This window comes from Paramormyrops kingsleyae, chromosome 7, assembly GCF_048594095.1.
Source record: "Paramormyrops kingsleyae isolate MSU_618 chromosome 7, PKINGS_0.4, whole genome shotgun sequence".
NCBI classification, from domain to species: Eukaryota; Metazoa; Chordata; class Actinopteri; order Osteoglossiformes; family Mormyridae; genus Paramormyrops; species Paramormyrops kingsleyae.
The window spans coordinates 33,898,111-33,922,054 of record NC_132803.1 but is presented as its reverse complement, the minus strand read 5'-3'; the positions used below and the strand labels follow the sequence as shown (position 1 = coordinate 33,922,054).

At 42.9% G+C, this 23,944-nt stretch overlaps 1 protein-coding gene and 1 long non-coding RNA gene across 2 annotated transcripts; one reads left to right on the top strand and one right to left on the bottom strand.

Annotated features, from left to right (window-relative positions):
• Positions 1-3,042: 3,042 nt before the first annotated feature.
• auh (AU RNA binding protein/enoyl-CoA hydratase) lies at positions 3,043-23,768 on the bottom strand. Its single transcript, XM_023806671.2, has 10 exons — positions 23,322-23,768; positions 22,463-22,530; positions 22,283-22,370; positions 17,950-18,036; positions 16,857-16,949; positions 14,857-14,913; positions 6,102-6,289; positions 5,124-5,174; positions 4,440-4,487; positions 3,043-4,034 (listed from the first exon to the last, which is right to left on the bottom strand). The coding sequence occupies exons 1-10, from the start codon at positions 23,596-23,598 to the stop codon at positions 3,957-3,959; spliced, it is 1,035 nt and encodes a 344-aa protein (XP_023662439.1). The 5' UTR covers positions 23,599-23,768; the 3' UTR covers positions 3,043-3,956.
• LOC111841151 (uncharacterized) lies at positions 13,691-15,020 on the top strand. The gene is made up of 3 exons (XR_002837608.2): positions 13,691-13,835; positions 14,062-14,200; positions 14,386-15,020. It is a non-coding gene; the product is annotated as an uncharacterized lncRNA (long non-coding RNA).
• Positions 23,769-23,944: the final 176 nt, after the last annotated feature.

The following is a 23,944-nucleotide window of genomic DNA, read 5'->3' as shown; positions in this document are numbered from 1 at the left end:
CTCCATCTCTTACAGATCACTCTCACAGTCTTACACATCATTCCTGTCACCTCATAGATCACAATCACTTATAGATCACTCTCCCGCTGACTCACAGATCACAATCACTCTTTTGGTACCTTGCAAATCACTCTCTTACAAATTACTTGCTTACTATCTTACAGATTATTCTCCTGCCAACTCACAGATCACTCTGTCTTGCAAATCATTCTCTCATTGCCTCACCAATGACACTCACTGTCACAGATCACTATGCCTCGCAGATGACTATTTCACAACCTGAAAGATCACTCTCACTGTCTTACAGATCACTGTCTCACTGCCTCTGGGGAATTCCAGCCATAAAACATCACATCTTGTCACTATGCTATCAGCTGACAGTCAGCACCATCCTTTTATTGATGTAGCGTCAATGACCTGTGAATCCCAGTGACAGAGCACTTTTTTGTTAGGCTCATTCACACCAAGTGAACCCCCATAAAAACACGAATTCCAGCCTCTTATTCTCTCCCCCTCTGCACTGAAGTTGACCGATGGGCCAGAAGCCGCAGGTGAGAACTTTTCAGACGCCAAGGTAGTCCTTCGATTTCCTTGGGATGGTGATTCATTTTATTTTATTTTTTTAATCTTTCCGGAAAATCACATGGTTCATGTTGCTCAAACACTGGAAATTGCTGACTGCCCCCCCCCCCAAGCTGACGGCACACTTTGGAAAGTGAGTGTGGAGCAGCTCCTATTTTTAGCCTCCCCGACAGGCCTGGAATAGCTCATATGTGAAGTGAGAGCAGCTGTGGGGGGGTTAGGGGCAGCCATGGCGCCCCCTGGTCATGGAACCCCTGTAGCCACAACAAGCCAGCTTGACAGCTGCCAGCCTCTTGTACACCCCAACAAGCTGGGAAACACACCTGGCAACCGCATGGGCCGGTTTCATCACGGAGTAACCAGGGGGGAATCTAAACCTATTCATTCCAAACTGCCACATGAAATATGCAAATCAGCTTCCCAGTTCAGTCGTTACTGAAGAGGGCCACGTCCAAAGGCAGCAGAAACACGGTGGTGGGTGTGAACACGTGGGATCCCAGGCTGCAGTCGGGATGAAGAACGGCAGCGTATCACGTGCTGGATTGTGAGGTGGCAGGGCGGATATGCATTTCATTTGCAGCAAATCGTGCCAGACACCATCATTCAGGTGTTCAGGTTCTGCTGCTTATAGAAGCAAAAAAAAAAAAAAGCCATCAAATCTCACAGCCGCTAGACTACATCAAACGATTCATGGCACCTGACCTCCTCATGCGAAAAAATGCAGATAAATCAAAGGCGGAATGGGTCACGGGCCGTAACTCCTAGTAACGATGAGGATTATTACTGAGAGAGCAGGCAGCGTTAACGGATGGTAGTGCCACCAATGGCGGCCCCCAGGGGGCAGCGCGCCGCCCGCTTATCACATTGATGTTCCAGGAAGGAATGCGGGGCATGTCGTCAGCAGGGCTGCGGTGGTGCCCAGTGAGGCACGTAGGCCGCCGACTCACGGGAACCAGGTGGGGTCCAGGGCCACGGCATTGGGAAGGGCTGTCTATCTAAATGCCTGCCAGCCTCCATCCCTCAACTCCTCGAAGCTGCCAAGGAATGTGTCACGGGGGGGGGAGGGACACTGTCCTTAGGATTCACATGAGGTGCAAGATGTGCGGATTAAATTACATGACAGAAATCCCACGAAAAAAACTTGATACCCCAGAATGCAGAGGAGAAACGAGGGAAATAGATACAGCAGGAACTAAAAAGAACACCAGCTCAGCCGCAGGTGACCGGCAGAGTCCCATCCAAAGTCAGCCAACAGTCAACCTCTCTGCTGAACTGACATCCGTAATGAAACCGGGAGACCGAAACAGCTCAGTCCACACTGGCCGTGCTGCGAACATTAAGCTAATGGTAACATAACACTCCGCAGGCACAGAGAAGTACTGAAATACGGGGCAACACCAGACACTGGTACAGTGTAACAAACCATTTAAATGAAATTTTAAAAATCTATCATTTTAAAAGACCCTATATATCTATATTTGACTTGAAGACGGGACTTTACATACATAATGGGCAAGATCTTCAACTAAAGTAATAAGCATAACTGAGTCAGGTAATACATATATTACCGGAGTAGACAGACAGATATTTGCATTATGTAATAATGACAATGGGCTGCTCCGATACTGAGACTCCACAGCCGAAAGGGCGGAGTATTACAGGAGGGTTAGGGGCTGCACACTGATACAGGCGGACACAGTTGCTGTCCCTTATAAAAAGAACCTGCTTACAATGTTCCCACATAAACCACTGCCCCCCTCCCCCACACCCACCCACCCATTTACGACCCCCGGTTAATGATTTGCGTCAGTAATAAAATTCTCAGCGGTTCATTGGTGGGGGGAAAAAAAAAAATATCCACAAGCAGGAGTCACGTCCTGCTTTCCTGCAACCGTTACGCACACATGACATCACAAAGCTAATCATTCCCAGAATACCATGGCCAACTGAACAGCACCAACCCCCCACCCAGTACTCTACTCCCTCCTCAATGCGGCTTCCTTCCTCAGGGGAGCGGCTCTGCAATCACTGCCAGCTTCAGCAAGTCCTTCAAAGCTAACCGGTCAGCCAGCGACCTACAGTGGAGGCCCTGCTCACAGCTCCTGTCCGATAACCGGGAAGCCATTCAGGATTCAACCTAAGAGATTAAGCTGCGTGTAATTAGATTCTAATTAAGCCGATTTCCTCATTTCTTAATTAAAATGTAGTACAAACTCATTTCAATTTAGAATAGCACATTACCATCTTGTTGAATAAACCCAGACTTAAATCTAGGTCTAAAATCCACTCACACTGAATCACCTGGGAACCGACTTTCCCTCTTTAACTATATGGATTTATACATTGTCACCAGTAAATATAAACTTGGGCAAAAGACACAGAACCATACAACACAGCGTTTTGAAGCCTGAGATTCAGAGAGACGAGAGACTCCACAGACACACACACACACCCGCCAGAGGCTTTCAAGGGGTAACAGTTTAATGTTTAACTCCAGAAAGTTCATAATCGACAGTCGGTGAACGTGTAACAGAATGGGCAGTGGAACACCATGGGCCGGCATTTTCCGGGAATGCGGAGCGGGAATGCGGAGTGGGAATGCGGAGCGGGAATGCGGAGCGGACCCGCGCCGGACACCAGCAGGTCGACACCTTTGAAGAGCTCCAAGAGACATACAGGCCACAGGAGGCGAATGTCAACTTCCTTTACAGAAATCATACATTTCAATTAGCTGCTTTCAGCTGTTAGCGTGGCGAGGTGGAACACCCACTGCCTCTGAGGACAATTAGCTGTGAGACTGGAATAGACCTTTACTGTTACAGATTTCCTGCCTTTCGCTCTCAACCCTGTCCTTGCAGCATTTCTATGCTATTAGATGCACAAAAAGTGGTAAAACAGGCTTCTACATCTAGCGTGATTAGTACCAAAGCGTGTTCCCCAGCAAAAGCAAGGACTGACCAAAGTCTCATGAGAAACACTTTGTTTTGGGGGGCATGTCCATTTACTCTGCATCAGATGAACAATTTATTAGTATTATTATAAGAGCACTGATGTCATCATAAATAAGAGCACTGATGTCATCATAAATAAGAGCACTGATGTCATCTGAAATATAAAAGCCCAGCCACCGGCATTTAAATACTGCAAAATGACAGCATCTGGAAGATGCGCAGCTGGTAGGTAGCTATACGCATGACTGGTAAAAGGCAACTGGAAACAAGAGATGTTGGACGCACATTATTATTATTATCATTATCAGACGCTGAGTGAGTCACATGCGTGAATTTCAAAGACATTAACTGGGAGCCAGGAACAGGATGCACACGTGTGAACTGAAGACGCTGGCCTCTGATAGGCTGAGTAGGCTACACTGGTTACTCCCCCTTGTAGCGAGGAGGCCTCTTCTCCTTGAAGGCTGCGAGACCCTCAATTCTGTCCTTTGTTGGTATTACCTAGAAAAATCGAAAGGGGCCGATAACAAAACTGCAAGCACACGGTTGCGTTTCATTCACCTCACGTTACATCTGTACCTCTGTATACCATTACAAGAAAGTTGAATTGAATTAATTTGTCAAATCCCAGCTAAAAAACAAGCTTAAATTACAAATTAAAAACAGTAGAGAAGGCACTGAAGGAACAGTAACTAAACTGGAATAGGATTTATTTGCTTGAACGTCCAATGTGCCCAGTTTCATTCTCCCCCAAAACAGACAAATCTGAGTTGCCAAAAAGCTCTACTGATTCACTCACCCACCAAAGAACAACTTAAAACGTTCTGGATGACTGATAACCACACTTAAAGACCAAGTTAGACAGTGGCAGAGCTCGCCAGCTCAGCATTATCTACAGAGGCCTACCTGTGCATAGCAGGCTTCTTCTATGGCTAAGCCTGTTGCCAAGTCAACCTGCAGTAGAAAATAAAAGACAGTTGGTGAACAAAGCCCCGAGAACCACTGCCACAGAGCAGCATGGTCGGGCTCATTTCCCATGCTACTATCATGTTACTGCCACATGAACGTTGGTGATAACAGTGGTTCAATCCACGTCCATGTTTCATGATTACCGTGAGGTATCACCAGCCCATTTTTAAACATGTTGCCTAGGCTTTAAGAGCATTTACTGCAGTGCACAAACCAGAAAGACGGTGACTTCGGACCTCTGACCCACCGGTGTAAAATATGAGGCTTACTATTGAAACACCCTACTGATGTCTGATCTGTTGACGTTTATGAGATCGTTCTACAATAATGTTGAGAAAGCACCCATTTTTTTCCATGCCAGAAGCCAAGACATAAGGAGGAGTTAATTTCACCCATTAAAATCGTGGCACGGACATTCCTGAGATATTTAGCACTGCAACTTAGTGGAAAACTAATACTACAAAGAGACTAACCCAACCCACATGACTTCTGCCTGTGTTATGTAAATTACCGAGATGTAACTGTATCAGTATACAGGGATGACTGACTCACCTTCATCCACATCATGGACATGTGATTTATGTGCATGTCAGAAAAGACTCTGTACATTAAAAGCCTTACCTCAATGCCCTGGTTTATAGCAAGTTTGGCCATTCTGATGGCAATGGGCCCCTGAAATGAAACAGAAAACAGATGAAGGAACCTTGCAAACACCAGCTGGATCACTTAATTCACCCAGGATCTACAGTGTGGACACTGGCAGGATCATTCGATATGCCCAGGATCTGCACATAAACCCCGAAGCAGAGAGCAAAGCTATGTGGACCATTAGGCTAACAAAGGGCATCCCCAAGGTGCCCGAAAAGAAAATGCCTCACTTACACACAAATTATGTCCTGAGACACAGAACTTATAAAAACTCTCTTAACTTTACCAAAGAGACAAGTCAGAAGACCACCTTCACCTTACCCAGAGGATGAGCCCGAAGACCACCTTCACCTTACCCAGAGGATGAGCCCGAAGACCACCTTCACCTTACCCAGAGGATGAGCCCGAAGACCACCTTCACCTTACCCAGAGGATGAGCCTGAAGACCACCTTCACCTTACCCAGAGGATGAGCCTGAAGACCACCTTAATCTTACCCAGAGGATGAGCCTGAAGACCACCTTCACCTTACCCAGAGGATCAGCCTGAAGACCACCTTCACCTTACCCAAAGGATGAGCCTGAAGACCACCCTCACCTTACCCAAAGGATGAGCCTGAAGACCACCCTAATCGTACCTGAGGGATGAGCCTGAAGACCACCTTCACCTTACCTGAAGGATGAGCCTGAAGACCACCTTCACCTTACCCAAAGGATGATCCTGAAGACCACCTTCACCTTACCCAAAGGATGAGCCTGAAGACCACCCTAATCGTACCTGAGGGATGAGCCTGAAGACCACCTTCACCTTACCCAAAGGATGATCCTGAAGACCACCTTCACCTTACCCAAAGGATGATCCTGAAGACCACCTTCACCTTACCCAAAGGATGATCCTGAAGACCACCTTCACCTTACCCAAAGGATGATCCTGAAGACCACCGGAATCTTACCTGAGGGATGATTTCCCTGGCCAGGTCCAACGCTCTCCTGTAGGCAGCATCCCCACTGTCGTTCTGCTCCACGGCATGATTAACCAGGCCCAGATTCTGTGCTTCTGCTCCATCCACCACCCGCCCAGCGAAGATCAGCTCCTTGGCCAGGGAGACCCCGATGGTCCGTGGGAGGCGCTGCGTTCCTCCTGGGGGGACGGTGAGTGTGCATGTGAAAAAGCATCACGTTCTCACCAGCCTAGCTATCCATAATTAAGCACAACAAGAGGTGCATGGAAGTGGGGACCAAGCATTCGCTTCCTTCTCACTGTCATGAAAAGGAGGAGATAAATACAAAACACTGCCTACCCCAGGCAAAGTGGACAAATAAATGGCCTCCATAAGTCGAAGGCAAAGCTAAAAAGCACATAGGGTCACTAAACACGAATCAATAACCATTGGAATCGATGTAACTCAGCCGAATCAAAGAGTATGTATGCATTCCGGAACCCCGGGTGCTTTGCCTGAACCACAGCGGAAGAACACAGAGCCCTCCTCAAACTTTTAATCTAGCCTAAATAGCAGAACCACAGCAAAAAGTTTCTGATAACTCATTTCAATTCTAATTAAACATAGTCAGGCCCCTGTATTTTTGAATGCTTTATTTGATTTTATTGAATTTAAGTAGACCACGTGTTGACTGAAAAAAAAAGATGTAAAATCAAATGGTTTTCACTAACAGAAACATTTAACTACACATTAAATACATATTTGCTATATATTTTTGAAAACCAGGCTGCAAGGTGGCACTTTTCAGGCAAACAACAAACAGAACATAAGCATACATCAATTTCAAAGACATGATTTGGCTAGGATAGATTGGAAAAGAAGAGGTAGAGACCGTAAGAGCAGTTCTCTTAGGAGTGTAATAAAGGAAAGGACAGTGATTCCCTGCATGTTATTCAATTTCTGTCTCAGACCAATGAAGTCACCATTTTTAAAACATGAATGCGGCAGAGAAGCATCAGGGTCACATGGCACAGGAGTGACACTCACCAAAGGGGGCAAGTCTGTTTTGCTGCGCCTTTTGCCACTAGAGACCAATATCCCAGAGCCAGAATTAGAATCTGACCGAACTCTTAACTGCAAGCTGCCAAATACAGGGTCACATAATCTGTATGTCAACATCATGATACAGGGATTGTGTAACAGGTCTCAACCCCTCCTCAGCCTGAGTGAATACAATCATGTCAACAGGGTGCTGCCTTGTGGGTCAATTGGCCGTCTAACATTTTTAATCAATCAGTAAACCAGTTAAAAAAAGTGACCTTATTTTCAGGCCTGATGCAGAAGCCCAAACAGGAACAGAAAAAAAGGCCAGAGTAAATATTTGATAAGTGGCAGCAGTATTTAACACGTCCCCAGTGGAAGCTGCAGCGGCTGCTCCCAGCATGCAAAGGGGAAGATGTCATGAGGCAGGTGGCTAATGCTACATTACAGCAAGCCTAACCAAAAAAAAATAAGCAACTGCTAAAAATCCAAACAAGTGTTGGAGGAGAAAAAAAGTTGCTTTTAGGAGGTTTGCTTCAGACAGGCTGAACCAAGGACTGCAGGGGAAAAAAAGTAATCTCTTGCCTGTACCAACCTGATTTTGTGCTTTTACAGTACATTATTTTTATAAATCAAGGCAGCCAAGGTTCTCGGCGCTAGAAAGGGATACAGAAGCACCCCCCAGCCCAACAGTCCACCACATAAACACAAAAAAGATCCACTTAATTAATTGCTAACTTGGCCAGAAAATGTGAGTCTAAGTTCATTAGGACAGCCTGCCCAGCAGCACGTTCAGCCAGCCAGACGGCAGGGTTATTTACAGTAATGCAAGCCTGCCCACCCGAAAAAAAACACAATGCAGATTCGTTCATTGCAGACAGTGGAACCAGAAATCCACGTGACCGTGTAAACAGACTGCCTCCACCTCCTAGCATGCTAGATGTACTTGGGAGGAAATGCTTCACACATACAGGTAGAAGATGGTAGAAGGTAGAAGATGGAGAAAGAACACACATAACAGACGAACGAAGACGAGCAGAGACCGTGACAGCCAGTCAATGACTTTGATAGGAAATGATCCACAAAGTCCATTAGAATCTCTCATCTTTAGCTATGGTTCTACTCCTACTTTTGTTTTTATTGCGCCATTATCAGCATGTTATTAATACATCGCAGACTACGTACAAGAACACGGGATGTTTCACGAGTCAGGAACTGTTGTACAACATGTAATAAAAATACCTTTTTAATGAATTTCACCCACAAGGTTCTCGACGTTTGACCCCGTTGCTCAACTGTTACAAAAGCACTTGGAGGAAAGTGTTTACATACGGCGGTGCCCAGAAGTATTGCATCACAAGGCCGCAGTGAAGCAACACCAAACTCACTCACTCTCCCACGGGCTTGTCTGTGTGTGTATGCACTGTTATGGCATTCTAGGCTATCACAGTACACAAGCTCCAACTAAACAAAGTGTTACTCTTTAGGACACAGCTACTGAATAATTCGAAATGCCAAGAAAAAGGACAAGCATGGTATTTACGGTCTTGTCCTTTCATCCAGACCCTGATCCATTCCCCATCCCCCCAAGCTCTTAAATTAAACTTAATATGTACTCAATTACATGAAAGGAAAAGAATGTGCTCATTGCCGCCGCTCACATCTATCACAAGCGAATAACAACTCTTGTGGTAAAATGGCCGGTATTTCCTGCCCATTATAGAAAAATATGCTCACCCAATTGTGTAACGAGTGTAACGTTGAGAAATGGACGGCTCTTAATTTACCAGTTTTGCAACTGCTTCTGGGAAGCCATTGCTTCACATGTTACAGTGCGATCAAGAAAGCCACTGAACCTAAAGCGAATCCCATCACGCAAATCCTCCTGTCACGACCCAGAGAAGCTCTTGGGGTTCCCTGGGCTTGCCCCTGCCCCCACCCCCACCCCCACTGACCTACTTTCACACCGGTGCCCCTAGGATGTCACTGCACCCTTATGCCACACATATCTAGCATCAGGTGACACGCTGCTGTTTCTGGGAATTTCGCAGATTAACTCCACCCCCCCACCCCCAATCATGCATTTGTGACGTTTCGACACTCGAGCAAAACGGGAACAGAATACATGAATTCGAGACAGACAAAAACAATACTCCATATTACATAATTCACGCTGCCACCTTCATTAAATGTTTAGCAAGTATTAAAAAATGACTAATAACGTTATTAATACTCATTTGGGCTCCACTTCCAAGAGAGATTACCGGGCTTCCTTAATGATGCACACCCCGGCATTAGCCACCACTTTTCAGCAGGGTGAAGGAGCGGCTATCTCAGGCAGGTTTCATTAGGAAGTCACCCAGTCAGCCTCCAGTCCTGAAACTGAAACCGAGTGCCAAACTGAAACAAACAACAGACTACAAGCAAACCACTCATGTTTATCAAACTTCCAAATATGCCAGACCCTGTCCTGGGTTTGGATATGCGCATGAAACGATTAATGGGCATTAACACTGAAGTCAAACTTCTTAGCGTACAATTCAAAATGAGGCATGTTGACTAACACCACAGAGAAGGTGCTCCTTAGACAGGAGAATGCGCCTCAACTCATCATACCATCTGCCGAGTCACCTTAGCAGACTCTCGAAAGAACAATCCTTCGTACCCGTGATGGCAACAATAGATTGGGAAGCACCAGATTTGTGCTTTTCAGCTGGAGGGGGAGGAAAATAAAATGTCCGAGAGCTTCTGAAATTCCGGTAAGAGACTGGGTCAGTTTGACATTTCAGTACCAGTGAAAAGCAAATAATTATTTAACAGAACAAAACAAGCCAGCAGAGGATTGCTTTTGAAGACCAATACTGACTTACTTCAAATGTTTTATATCAAAAGGCATAATTGTTAAATGGTAATCAGCTGCTGAATACAGTCAGTGGACCCTTGCTTCCTAAATACCTGATTACCCCCATTAACAATAGATCAACGGAACATAAACTGAACAACCTAGTCAGGGCAGAAAGACTTTCACAGCCACTACAGTATTCAAGTCAGTGGGTTGGATGGCAAACTGATCAACAGTAATCTGGTGGAAAACACAACACAGGCAGCTCTCAACGTGAGTACAACTAATTTAAGTAGTCCCGGATCAGAGATACATGGTTTACTGAAGTGTTAACCCAAAAAGATTCCTATAAGTGAATTTATATTTTTCATTTGTTTAATGTGTGTTCTTTGGTACATATTCCTAGAATTTTTTTGGCTTAGGTGGTTTCTGCTATAAAGTATTTTAAATGGTATAGGAAGGTCAATCTAGCATTTCTATCAATCTAAAATTTGACTTATGTAAGGGTCTGTGGAACAGATTACTTTCGTCAGCCGAAAACCACCTATATAAACAAACTGGGCTTCATTAATATATTAACTGGTAGAAAAAGCTAATACCTAATATGGTGAACCAAAGTCTACATCACAATCGTTTGAAACACAGCTCCAGGCTTTACAGAGACAGGCGTCCTGAGGATGAGCATCATCAGTCAGGGACAGACTCTCTGAAACTGTCCACTCCGGCTCAGAGTGGATCTCAGGACAGAAAGCGTTCAGCTGGGCACCGGAGGGCAGCAACTGCCATTGGACCAGAGCATTGACACATCCCCCGCCTATCCACACAGTCTGCCAAATTGGGGGGGGGGGGGGTGGGTTATAACTCAGCAGTTCTTAAAAACAGAGATTGAGCTTTAAAAATGTTACCATAAGAGTCTCCACAGTCAATATCAAGTCAAAGTATCTTTACTGTATGATCAATGGGTCATATGCTGAGAAGAAATTATTATTATTAAATCATTCCTTCATCATTTTACTATTATCCATACTCGCTTGGTTATTAACGAATAGTAAGTGCAGTGCGCTGCTTTCTTTGCACAACCAACAGGAGTGGCTACCTGAACCACAAAGAGGAACAAGTCTGAATAACAGCTTTCATCGTTGATCAACAAAAAGGAATTTATATATAGACACCAGCTCCTTGAATAGGCGTAACGGTACAAAAGTTTGGCCCACTTTTCAAAGGTTGTGTTTACAGGTTTAAAATTACCAGGCCTGGCTAACAGGGCTATTTCTAGACTCTATTCAGCGTGTATTCATTTACGTTCTGAAGCCTTTCGTCCTGACCCATTTCGCCGAAACGCGCTTGTCAATAACATCTGAGGCTTCATGTGATGTCTGAAATCCCTTGCTGGTTTCCATTGTGACCTTGGGTTTGACTCCAGTGACTCCAATGGCAAGCAAGTAGCTAAACTTAGGCACATATATGGCAGCTGTTGAGTACAAATGTATTTTGGGGGGAAGGGAGTATATAAATATATACTGAATAGGCCTACAAACAGAAGAAATGTTTCTGTAGGTGCTGTATTTGTCGAGCTCAAATTCATTTTCTAAACTGTATTTACAGGTTAAAAAGTGCAATAAAATAAGCCAACCAAAATGCGGTTTATTAACAAAAATATAAGTACGCCATCAAGAGGTCAACTGGATCTCTATCTGAAACTTATTTTAACATAATATTTTGAAATTCAAAATTTCTGAAATTACTTGACGTTTAACATTACTTTAATGTTCTGAAATGCAAGATTCGCATGACGTTCTGATATCCCTAGATTCGTGTTTTTCCTGGGGTACGACAGAATGTATATACATAAACAGTTTACGTTGGAAACTCAGACAGCTAGAACCACTGTAAATATTTATGAATATTCTTAAATGGCCTGTTCTACTGGGCCATAACAATCCTGTTGACCCACATACAGAGAGACCCTTTCAGGTTTTGATGGTAAATACCTCACAGTCACCAACTTGCAATGCAGGAGTAAAGCTCACTGAGCTAAATAGTTTGTGTAAGCTTATAATAGACATTAAACACCAAAGTGTTTTTTTGTATGGAAGTGGGTTATGAATGTGTTGTTTTTAGGACACATAGAATTGGACCTTGAACTGGGTCTCTGGAGCACTGAAATTTCAGAGCAATGAGATTATTAGAGACCTTGCAACATGACAAACTAACTAATCTTCTGGAGTGTTTGGGGATGGAAAGAGGAGAGAGATATGCCTGGATGTACATAAACACGAGGAGCTTCCTCATATTTAACGTCAGCTCCATTTAGCTGGCTAACCCTATTGGACAAACCGGAGCAAGCAGGGGCCGAACGCATCTTTCAGAAAAACACCAAGCTCATCACCCTCGTCGTCTATACGGCATCGCGCAGCCTTGAGCTTGTCCCAGCGTCCACACTGCAGCACACTGGAGGTGTTACCCGCCCATGTTTGCCGCATCACCTCTCTGTTCGATTGAAGCGTCGGACCGGGGCTGCCAAGTTTTACGTTACTGGTGACTTACTACACGGAACACCGGCTATGCAAATTGACTTATGTTAAAGGCCGCAACAAAGTGGTCATGTGCATATGTTGTAAACAAAATTTCTGAAGGTGGCGTATGGCTCAGTGGATTAGGGAGCTGTGACTGTAATTGGAATATTGCCAGTTCAAAAGACAGGGTTGGCAGACTGACTGCTATCAGGTCCTCAAGCAAAGCCCCTAACACTCAGCTGCTCCAAGGACTGCTTGACCTTGCTTCCTGAAGAAGAAAAAAAAAAACGTACGTGATTTTGGATAAATGTATCTGCTCAATAAATTAAATGCAAATGTATTACAATGTTTTAATTAAACCGGGTCAGGGGGTCCACTCAGACTCCGTCACTTGCAGTGTCATATGTATCTGCGTACTTTCAGCAGCCCAGAAGAAATTAGGCTAAAGGTCAGCTGGAGAAGCACAACTGTTTAAGAAAAAAAAAAAGTTGCATTACTCGAGTTACGGATTTACGTCGAGTGAGGGTTGCGTAACAGAGGGTTGTTAAACTCAGCTTCTCACGGGTGATTCGCCAGTAGTTTTCACGCCAGCTGAATCGGCTGAATTGGAGAGGTCGGTGTACGTACTTAACCCTGGGAACATGCAGGAGAAATGCCGCTCAATCTAAACCCAGCACATGTGAAGATCATTTGGAACATAAATCTGGTCTCAAGTGTCGTGATACACACACCTTCCAGGACACGGACTCGTTTACAAAACAAAAACAGCACAGCTTACAGGACTCCTCCTACCTAGCAACATGGTAAAAGCGCCTTCGTCCTGTATTAATGTATGATGCCTTCTGCTACCATTCCTTCCTTCTACGGTCAAACCAACCCAAAATTTAAAAATAAAATTAAATAAAGAAGTAAACCAAGACTCAGGAACCCAGGGGCAGATTAATGCATAGGCTATCATTAATTATATCTTAGAACAGCAATACCTGTCAGTCTATGGCCCCCACATAAGTTAATTTGCGCCTGTGATAACCCATTTTCCCCCAAGAAAGAAATGGCCCTAAATTTGAACCTAGTTATGTTGCTCCACACAGTAGGGTTAAAACTTTGACTGAGAGCAACAGATGCTCAAGAACACTGACATTTTAGTCAGTGGTTATTTAAGGTCTGTTATGTTAGGCGAGGCTATAAACTACTCAATTAGACCTGAGATCGACCAAAACCAACAGGTCCTGCAATTCACCGTGCTCAAAGGTGCATTACCATGACCCAAAAGCTTCTGAGATGTAACTGATGATTACTGCAAGCGCCTTGCTATCGATCATGGAGAAAAAAATAAAAGCTTGAGTGGTGAGTGCATGCGATTATAATATTTCATTCTCACCACTATTACAAAGGGGTTTAAGTATGATAAAAGTATGACTGAAAGCATGAAATCACAACTTTTCTGGTTATCATCAAAGCCTGTTTGAAAGTTCCAGCATTGCACAACAGGGATTTATTTTATTGGGGGAGGGGTGGGGGTTATTGGACAGTTCATTTACTTAATGTTTTCCCCACTATTTCTCCTTTTAAGGTTAACTACCGGGGACAAAAAAAAAAAACTGAACATCATCCAAATCTGACAGTCATCTCCAGAAAGTAATGTGCTTTAGAAAGAGGAGCGTTTTCATGACACTGGCATTCATGCAGTACTGCACCAAAGCTTGGACGAGGTATGAAAAGGCGGCAGACGCTTAACGGAATGTTTAGTCAAACCTTGGATTCAAAACATCATTTAAAAGCAGTCCCTTGTACACAGTAAACAGCATGTGTTTTGGAGTCGTGTACAGAGTGTCAATGTGACAATAACACACTGAGGCAAAAAAAAAAAGATTAAAACAATCATGATGTGTTGCAGGAGAGCGTTCATTGGACGCCAGCTGTTTTTGAAGTGTGATTTATCATGGAGGGGAAATCTACGGAGTATCACAACGTGAAACCATCTACATAAATCAAAACCAATGATATTTTAACTTTTACAGATGCATTGTGGCATAACAGTAGCACTGATGAAAAACTAGATAAAATGAGACTTACTCTCTGAAATTACTCTCTGAAACTACTTCCAGTGCTGTAAATGCACTAATTTTACAAATTTCTAAATAATGCAAAAAACATTTGATATTTGTACATGTACCCTTGTACATGTACAAGCAATGAATATAAAAAACACCAAAAGCCCCCTTTTCCCTTCAACTCTCAATTGTGTTCCAGTGAACTCTAAGTTTATGCTAGTTACACGAATGAACAGAAAGTGCTGCAGTTCTGGGAAAGCACATATTACCATCAATCTGTACAGCAGTAAATACAGTATCAAAGTCTGTCTTACCTGCTCCAGGAATAATAGCTAGCTTTGTTTCAACCAAGCCCATTTTTGCTGAAGTCGCTGTAGGAACAAGTTTTAAAGAGAAACTAATGTTGGAAACAAGAAACATCGAACATATATTCAAACAACAATTATAAACACAAAAGAGGTAAAATGCATTACCTAAATGATGCTAAGATATTCATAACAAATCTTATTAAAATGCACCAATTTTCATACAAAGAACAAATTAAGCCCACGCATATTCATTTTATAAATTTATGAATTTAAAAATCCAGCTCTGCCTATAAACCAGCTACCCAAAGCTAAAAGGTGTTAAAAAGTGACGTTGACCTGAAGCTCTATGAAGAAAATGCATCACAATCTCACATTACATGCAAATTCATAAGGATACTTTTACTCAAAAAGTATAATGGTTTAAAACATTTTAATAATAAGAACAATAAAATATTCAGACTAGTTACATTCGGCTGAAAACCGAACCATTTGAACATACACTTGCTGCAAATCCCCTGAATCCATGGCAACTCCAATTTGCGTCAACAGCCAGAGCGCTTAGCGGGGGGTTTAAACAATTTAATTACCCATAATCACAAATAAGGGGGGATGATGATCTGTTGTAGCTTTTGACAAAATGGGGTGCACATTCGACTTCTAACGCAGAATGACATTTCATAAATATTTTATATTCCCCGTGAGACGAAAGTTTAATCGCAATCATGAAACAGACTAAGATTTTTTTATTACAAATCCAAATAACAGAAGACGAGACATTTACTAAACTGCCGCTGAATTAAACGCGCTTAAAATAACAGCGTTTTGCAGTTGGCGCGAGTTCGTGTTTTTAACAGCAGTAGAGATGAGTGTGAAGGCATTAGAGACACCACTTCTGTTATGAATCACATAAAATATGTTAAGCTCCCGAACAGACCTCGGAATCAAAACTTGGGTGAGAAATGCGGCAGGAACGCTGATATCTGTTCGCTAACAAACAGGCCGCCTCTTGTTGTATCCCGGAACATGGATGCGCTTATGCGCCGAAAGCCGGCGCGAATGGCATGCTCGTGAGGCACGCTCTCCAGCCCGCGTGCCGCCCGCCACGGCACGTGCGGCTCGCCCAACCACTCTCGCGGCAAAATGCGCTCTTCGGTCACTTACTAGAAAACATTTGGATTGACCTGATTCACCAACAGATTCACTTGACTCCCCTGTAACCTGGACAGATAGACCTGGATATATAGTGTCCCGTTGACTAGCACTGGTCATTTTCACTATCTATCCATTTTTTCAGTTCCGCTATAGGCCTATTTATTATATCCTTTTATCCTGTATGTATAGTTTACATACACATTGCACTTCGCCCAGGGGAATAGGAGAATTTTATATTAATTTGAATACAACGTCTAATTATTAAATCGAACATTTAGCCTACATACATATATATCGTGTAACGCTACTCTGCCTAAAAATATCAAGGTATGGGTTTTAGTCCAAATGGCCCATAACTACTGCCCCCCACCCCCCACCTCAACCCTATACAAATTTTGGGCCAGTCAGTCACATTTGCTGAGTTCGCCAAAAAGCAGCCACACTTAGTAAAGCCAAAACGATCCCACCCCTTTAACCAATCCCATAGAGAGTGATGTTAGACCTGCCTACCTTCTTAACATACAGAGACAGTAATACAGAAAATGTAGAAATTAATTGAGCAAATTATGCCATTTTCATGACCAAAATGTATATTTATATTTATTTATACTTGTCATGTTTAGTCCTCTATAGTGTCGAGCCCCTCAGTTTCACACTGCACTGTGTTTTGCAGTGAAAGCCCTGTCACTGGCTGTTTGTGTGTTGCACTGTGGCCCTGGGGGAAAGCTACCATGAGCTACAGCATACCTATATATAGACAGCATAAAGATAAAGCTAAGGTTCTTTACCTAGCTGAGGTACTAGACTTCCTGCAACGGAACATCAGGTAGCACAGAAGCGTGGGGCGAACATACCCGCTACTCTCATATCGCAGGACAAAGCCATCTCCAGCCCTCCTCCAAGCGCCGCCCCGTCTATGGCTGCGATCGTCGGCATCGGGAGGTTTCCTGAAGACACGGGAAGCGTTTTTAACAAGGGACGAACCTGACAAATGGCACCACATCCAACCATGCAGCTTCTAGCTGCTCAGGGTTGTGGGGGGAGGAGATCTGCAGCAGAAGACGAGCCTGAATGGGACATCACATGCTCACACTCAAAATCACACACCACGGGCGATTCAGAAATGCTAATGAGCCTGAACTGCACACACACAACAGATGTAGGATTTGAACCCTTCAGCCTTGGGGGGGGGGGGGGGGGGAGGCAGCAGTGCTACCCTCTGAGCCACCCCAGCCACCCCACACCACTGCATGGCACATATTATGTCGAAATTCACTTGCCCATCTTCCCATCCCAGGAAACACAGGGCATGAGGCATAGGACACCATAGAGAGCTCATGTCTCAGCAAGTGTTTGGAGTGTAGTGGGAGACACAAAGTACCATGCAGATACAGAGCAAGGGGTGGGAATCGAACCATCAACCCTGGGGATGAGAGGCACTACTGGTGAACACCATGTCCCCTAGATTACAAAGAAACAAGCAAAACAGCATGAATCTGATAATATTTAAAAATGTGTTATTCTCCTGCAAGTTATTCTTAGTTGAAAATGTGTCCACTGCAAAGAGTTTTAACAGCTCTATGTCATGCTTCAATTGAGTTGTAGAGTACTGTTTAATATCTAAAAAAAAAAAAGACACACACAGAAGTATATTAAAAAATTTAATCATTTGGGTAAAAACAAGCATATCAAAATACATGCAAAACCCACAAAAAACAGATATTAAAACCAGAAATGATTGCAGTTACAAGAAGCAACTAGAGCATTTCGCAAATCGCTAGCCGAGTACTGCTAGTTATTTAAATGTTTAATACATCCTGATTAAACTATGGGCTGGCAGATCTTTCTCGGTTTAATTTGAGTATGCAACAGAGGGAATGACAGGTGGTGCTCTGTTAGAGTACGAGCACAGGTCATAGAAATGCTTTCATTGTGAAGCTTACTCACCCAGCTCAGTGATCAGTGCTCTCGCTTTCGAGACAAAAGGTCCAACTTCACTGGGGTGCATTTTCGCCCTCTCCTTAAGATCAGCGCCTGTTCCCACAGAAGATTTTCAGGACCAAATTCAGATTAACATCAACTGTCATCACACTGAATAAAAATAAATAATTCATCCAGTATTATACACAACAAACATATTAGCAATTTACTTAACAAGCCACGCTTAAGATGCTTTGATGTGCATCAACAAATCAGCATTTCAGGTAACTGATGTAGATGTAGAGAAATGATGCTCAAAAGGTCTTTTTTTATTAGTATGTACTGTGCTACTGTAAACCTACCATTTTATTCAGAACTAAACACCTTGGATCTTTTGCAGAGGCTGGAAAACATGTATGTGAATATGGATTAGTAAACGCAGATATGTCATCCTTATACCATTCACAAGTTGCACTGATCAGCAGACCACATAACATCAATAAACTATAGCCAAACCGAACTTATCTACCAATAGCGTGTGTAGTTGGTGGTGTTGCTGCGAGACACAGAAGTGCCAGCAAATGCAATGTGACGATACTGAAACTACATTACAGGGACTCAATTATTGGGACACCTGGCCATTACACCTACGTTCCCCAAAATGTTCCCACAAAGATGGAAGCACAGAATTGTCCAAAATGTCTTTGCATGCTAAACCGCTTTCTAATGACAATGCAGAAGGAAGGCACTAACAACCTCTAAGCCGCCCTACATTACCCTGCAATGTGCAGATAATTTCTCATCTAAGGGTTTTTTTTTCCTAGGAATAATTGGCTTTGGGTGTGAGCTTCCATTCACGCTCCACAGCATATGAATAAAGCAGGCCAGGGAAAGTCCAGTTCAGTATCTAGTCCTGGTGTAACAATTATCCTCGCCAACACCCTCCACCTAGCTGGGACAGTATGTGAATTGACACATGCTATATAGGCGACAGATCTCAAGATTCTTAGCTTGGTGTTCAGTTACTTTTGGAAACCAGGTCAACTTTGCACGCTGAAAAACGTTGTGCCTAAAATATACCTCTCATCCATGCAGCTTAAATTTCATTTTCAAGAAACAAAAGCTTTGTCTGAAGTTCCAGAAAATACAAAAATAATTAAATATAAAGTACCCAATTATCGTGGCTGTACACTAACATATGTCCTTGTTCTGCAGCCATAGGCTGAATTACATTTTTATTTATTCAGCAGTTGCTTTTATCCAAAGCAATGTACAGCTGAGAAATTGGGGCCGTTCTCGGGGGCCCAACAGTGAAACCACTCAGTCAACCCAGGGATTCGAACCAGTGACCTTCTGATCACAGGCACAGAGTCCTAACCTGCTTTGCGACACACTGCCCCAAAATAAAACTATAGAAGTAGCCCAGTAAGTTAAATACAGACTTAGTGAATGACACAATTGCCTCATGAATGTACAGGATTATATTAACAAAGGCTATTGTTAAGGTGTACAGCTGACACATTAAGATCGTCAATGGCAGCCAGATAAGTTCACTGTAGGTGCTTTCACACCGTTGGAGCTATTTTGTGCAACCAGAACTAGGGACTTTTGCCATCTTCACCCGCAGGAACTCTGGCCAATTGTAGTTCCTTGGATGCAGTTCCTGAACCCTTTTTTGAGTACCTACACCAGACTAGGTACTCTCCATTCGAACACGCACTACAGTGGAGGCAGTTACAGCGATTAGCTTGCTCACTGGTTGACCACAAGCACCAGCACTAACTTGGAAGTTACATGGAAATGCAGAGAGAGAGATGTAGTGGAGCAAAAATGCAGCAGATGGGATTACTTTTGTACCTCAATTACATTTAATGCATCAACTAATATATTTTTTGCTTGCGTCTTCGTATTTTTGCATCGGAAAATGTGATCAATATTTTGTCAAATATTGCCGCGCCCACGGTCATCGTTTGTTATTCTATGGAAAGAAATCGATCTGCTTGCCAGATTTAATAAGAATCATGAACATTGAGTCATATAGGCTTAAGCAAAATATAAATAAAAGGCTGTGTCCTGTTTTGATTGCAATCGATCCTCCCAATAACTAACAAAATGCTTATTTACCCTTCGTTAATTTGGCATGGTGGCAGGCCTATGGTTTCATATAAAACCATGTTTGAAATTTAACGTACAAACTTTTAGGATCTCCCATGTTTATTTAACATAAAGGTCCCAGTTCCTGTTGTGTGTTGTGAAAGCGAGCTACAAAAGTTCCAGGTCAGAACAACCCAGGAACCTGTAAACTGGGAGCAGGTTCCGGGAACTTCGGTGTGGAAGTGCCTTATGACAGTTATTTCCTATACAATTTGGCTTTCAGAAAGGTAGTTACTAGTAAGTATTGGCATTCATTCAAGCAAGTTCTAGGGAAAATGGGTTTGGTCACCACTGGGCTCATGTGTTTCTCCCCCTTCTGTACATAAGGTAATAGTAATACAGCTTAGGCAGGAAAAAACAGATAAGATATGAAGTAATTTTGGGTTACTTAAGACTGCATGACTGCAGAGAATTTTACAGCCAGGACAGCAGCAGGAGAGCTCAGGCAGACTGAAACCCAGAGCCTACGGTGTCTGATGACTTAAGTCACTGATCCCAGTTTTGTATTCAGGATTTTAACCTCTACAACCTCAACTATTAACAATCCCATCATTTATTTTAACCCTGACTATCAGTATAACATGTAGTATTATCATAGAACACACTTTTACATAAAACCTACTTAAGCAGCACTCTCTGCATAATTATACTACTATAATTATTCAAAACATACATAGCATACACTAAGGGGTGACTTCACCTATGTAGTAGGTAGGATCCCCTTTGACCCCGGAACTTCTTCAAAGGTCAACAAGCTGTGCATTCACAGGAGCTTATCTGTTATCTTTGCACCCTTGACCTTCCCATTAGCTTTAATGAATCTGCCCATTCCCCCCTAACCTCTTGCATTAACAAGTTACCTCGCCCACAGAGCCACCACTGACTGGATGGTTTTTGCTTAGTGTCCCATTCTGTATAAACTCTAAACCCTGTAATAGGTGGAAAAACCCAAAGTGGTGGCTAAAACTACCACGCCTGGCACTAGCAATGACTGATTATTAAACAGAAATATTGCAGCAAAAAGCAGATGGAATTATTTTTGCACCTCAATTACATTTAATGTATTTGAATACCTTTTTATTTGTGCCTTCATATTTCTGCCACAGAAAATGAAATTAATGACATTAAATGTATCGCTTCAATACAGACATTCACCAGGTTCAAAACATCTGACTTACAACTCGTATTTACGAACAGACTGCCATAAAGTCTATTATATTAAAAATCCAGGTTGAATACAATGGTTCTTAAACGATTGCATGTGCTACTTTGTGATGCTACGAGAATGATTCCTGGTCTTAGAGGAATGTCTTATGAGGAGAGGTTAGCTGAGCTGAATCTGTTTAGCCTTTTGCAAAGGAGACTAAGGGGGGACACGATCCAGGTCTATAAGATTCTAACGGGTCTGGATGCTGTTCAGCCAAATGGCTATTTCAATATTAGTTTAAATACTAGAACTCGTGGCCATAAGTGGAAATTAGCGGGAGAACATTTTAAAACAAATTTGAGGAAGCACTTCTTTACACAGCGTGTAGTTAGAGTATGGAATAGTCTTCCTGCTAGTGTAGCAGAAGCTAAAACTCTGGGTTCCTTTAAATCAGAGCTAGATAAGATTTTAACAACTCGGAGCTATTAATTAAGTTCTCCCCAAACGAGCTTCATGGGCCGAATGGCCTCCTCTCGTTTGTAAATTTCTTATGTTCTTATGTTCTAACTCTGAGCTATTAGTTAACTTCTCCCCAAACGAGCTTGATGGGCCGAAAGGCCTCCTCTCATTTGTAAATTTCTTATTTTCTTATGCTCATGAAAACACTGTATGGCTTCAGCAGTTCGTTGGCTGGAGGTACAGTACAGTAGTGGTTACTTATATTATTGTTATTGATATTATGTACGGAATTATTTTTCCAACTTATCTACGAATTCGACTTAAAGACTGACTTAGGGAACTGATCTTGTTTGTAACCTGGGGACTGCCTGTACAGATGTCACTTGTTACAAATCATCCCCTTCTCCTATACTTTTATTAATGACATCATCAGCAATTAGTCAATGTCGACTCGATTTTCATGAAATAACTGTCAAAAAAAAAAAAGCTTAAGTTGTGCCACCCCTAGTAGCTAATAGATTGGTCAGAGTGCACGAGTGCTTTTACTCAATGGAAAAAATGTAGGAATTGTTTTAGTTATATTAATGGGGAACAGTTTACCTGCACAAAATACTCCAGGCACCAAACTGCACACAATTACAGTCCGTACTTTATTATTCGTTTTCACCGCATCCACAGCTTCGGACATCTGAAAGCAAAAAAAAAGAGGAGAGAGACTGACACACCTCTGGTAACAGAATTTTTATTATGGCATCTTCACAGCCACCCTCTATCCCTTACCATTTTCACAAGATTTCTGCTGATGGCATTTTTGGCCTTTGGTCTATTCAGCCCAAACACCACAATCCCTGCAACAACACAACACACCATTGGATCAGGGGAGCCATGGCGGTCTGAGGACATTGGCCGATCACGTCACATAGGAGAAAACGGCTGCACTATTAATATTTCACTCACATTACACAACTTGCTACCCTGAGTCCGTTTCAGTAATTCCATGATTAGGAAAACACTACTGTACCATCACAAAGAAGATAAAAGAAAACCCACCTAACTTGTTCAGTAAGGTTCTTAAGCAAAGCTTTCATAAATGTTTACAAACTACTTTGTACAGCAATGGTAGAAAATGTAAAGTTAATTCTATTTCCAAGACTTATAAATATTAATCTAGGAAAATTAAGTTTACACCACTGACCTTCACAAAGTTTCTTTTTATTTTTTTTTGGATGATCATGCAGTTGCCCTAGTTGCATAACCTAAATAAAGTGTGATGGGTGCTGCGTGCGTGGATTTCGGTAAGAACTGCAGCGGCTTACTGATGGTTCTATAAAGTGTCCCTGTATGGATGAATTTGTAGTCATTGCCTGAGATACTGTACATACTAGCACACCATGTCAAATTACACAGACTCTTGCTGCCAGTTGCACGGGTGCCTAAAATATTTTGTTCTGAGCAGATATTACCGTGGCTAAACAGCCTCCACACAACAGCTTATGTCGTGCAATATCATGCATTTTTTTCCAGATTTCCAGTTCACGCTGCAAATGGACATAGCCGTAACTGAGCACTTCTCAGCAAAACAGCTGTGTTTGAACACGGATCGCTTTAGTAGCATATGTATTCGTGCACAGTTAGCTACCTGAGTCGCTTCCATCCAAATACCTTACGCTCAGGTCATCCATCGACTTGGCATCTGAACTGTAACGACGAGCCTGTCCGTGGCTACACTGCCACTCGGCTGGCCGGATAACATGCTGCAAGGCCCGGGCATCTTTTTGCAAGCTGCAAACACCAAACTTGGCCACCACGGGTCTGAAAACCTGAGAGACGCCTCTGCAGCACGCCAGAGTCGCCATGCTGCGGCAGCGCAAATCGTGATTGTTTTGACTTTCAACTTTGAACCGCGCGTGATGCATCCCGCGGTCATGTGACCAACAGCCAGCCCCCTTCCTAGCGAAGCGGCGCCCCTCGCGCACGCCGCTGCGCGTGTCTCGAGCAGTTTCTATGGATATTGTACTTAGTAGGCTACGTTCGGGTATACGTGTGCTCAGCTCTAGTTTTATAGTTAATAGTTATAGGTAGTAGTTTCGATATTAATTTAACATTGTGACCTAGTATGCTGCTCCCTGAGTATGGTGAGTTAAAAGTGAGTTAACTGGTAAAATATCAGACGCGTGAGAAGGAATTAATGCAATATAGAAAACAATATAGTGTAAAATATAGTGACCAGATGAATATACAATGCTATGAAATTATCCTAAA

What these genes read in the sequence shown, in the direction of transcription:
- auh (XM_023806671.2), bottom strand. Translation starts at nt 23,598, where the DNA reads ATGCATCACGCGCGGTTCAAAGTTGAAAGTCAAAACAATCACGATTTG. An exon ending in GCCTGGAGTATTTTGTGCAG is followed by an intron (nt 18,037 to 22,282) that starts GTAAACTGTTCC and finishes CTGTGGGAACAG; the next exon opens with GCGCTGATCTTAAGGAGAGG. An exon ending in AGCACTGATCACTGAGCTGG is followed by an intron (nt 16,950 to 17,949) that starts GTGAGTAAGCTT and finishes CCGTGTCTTCAG; the next exon opens with GAAACCTCCCGATGCCGACG.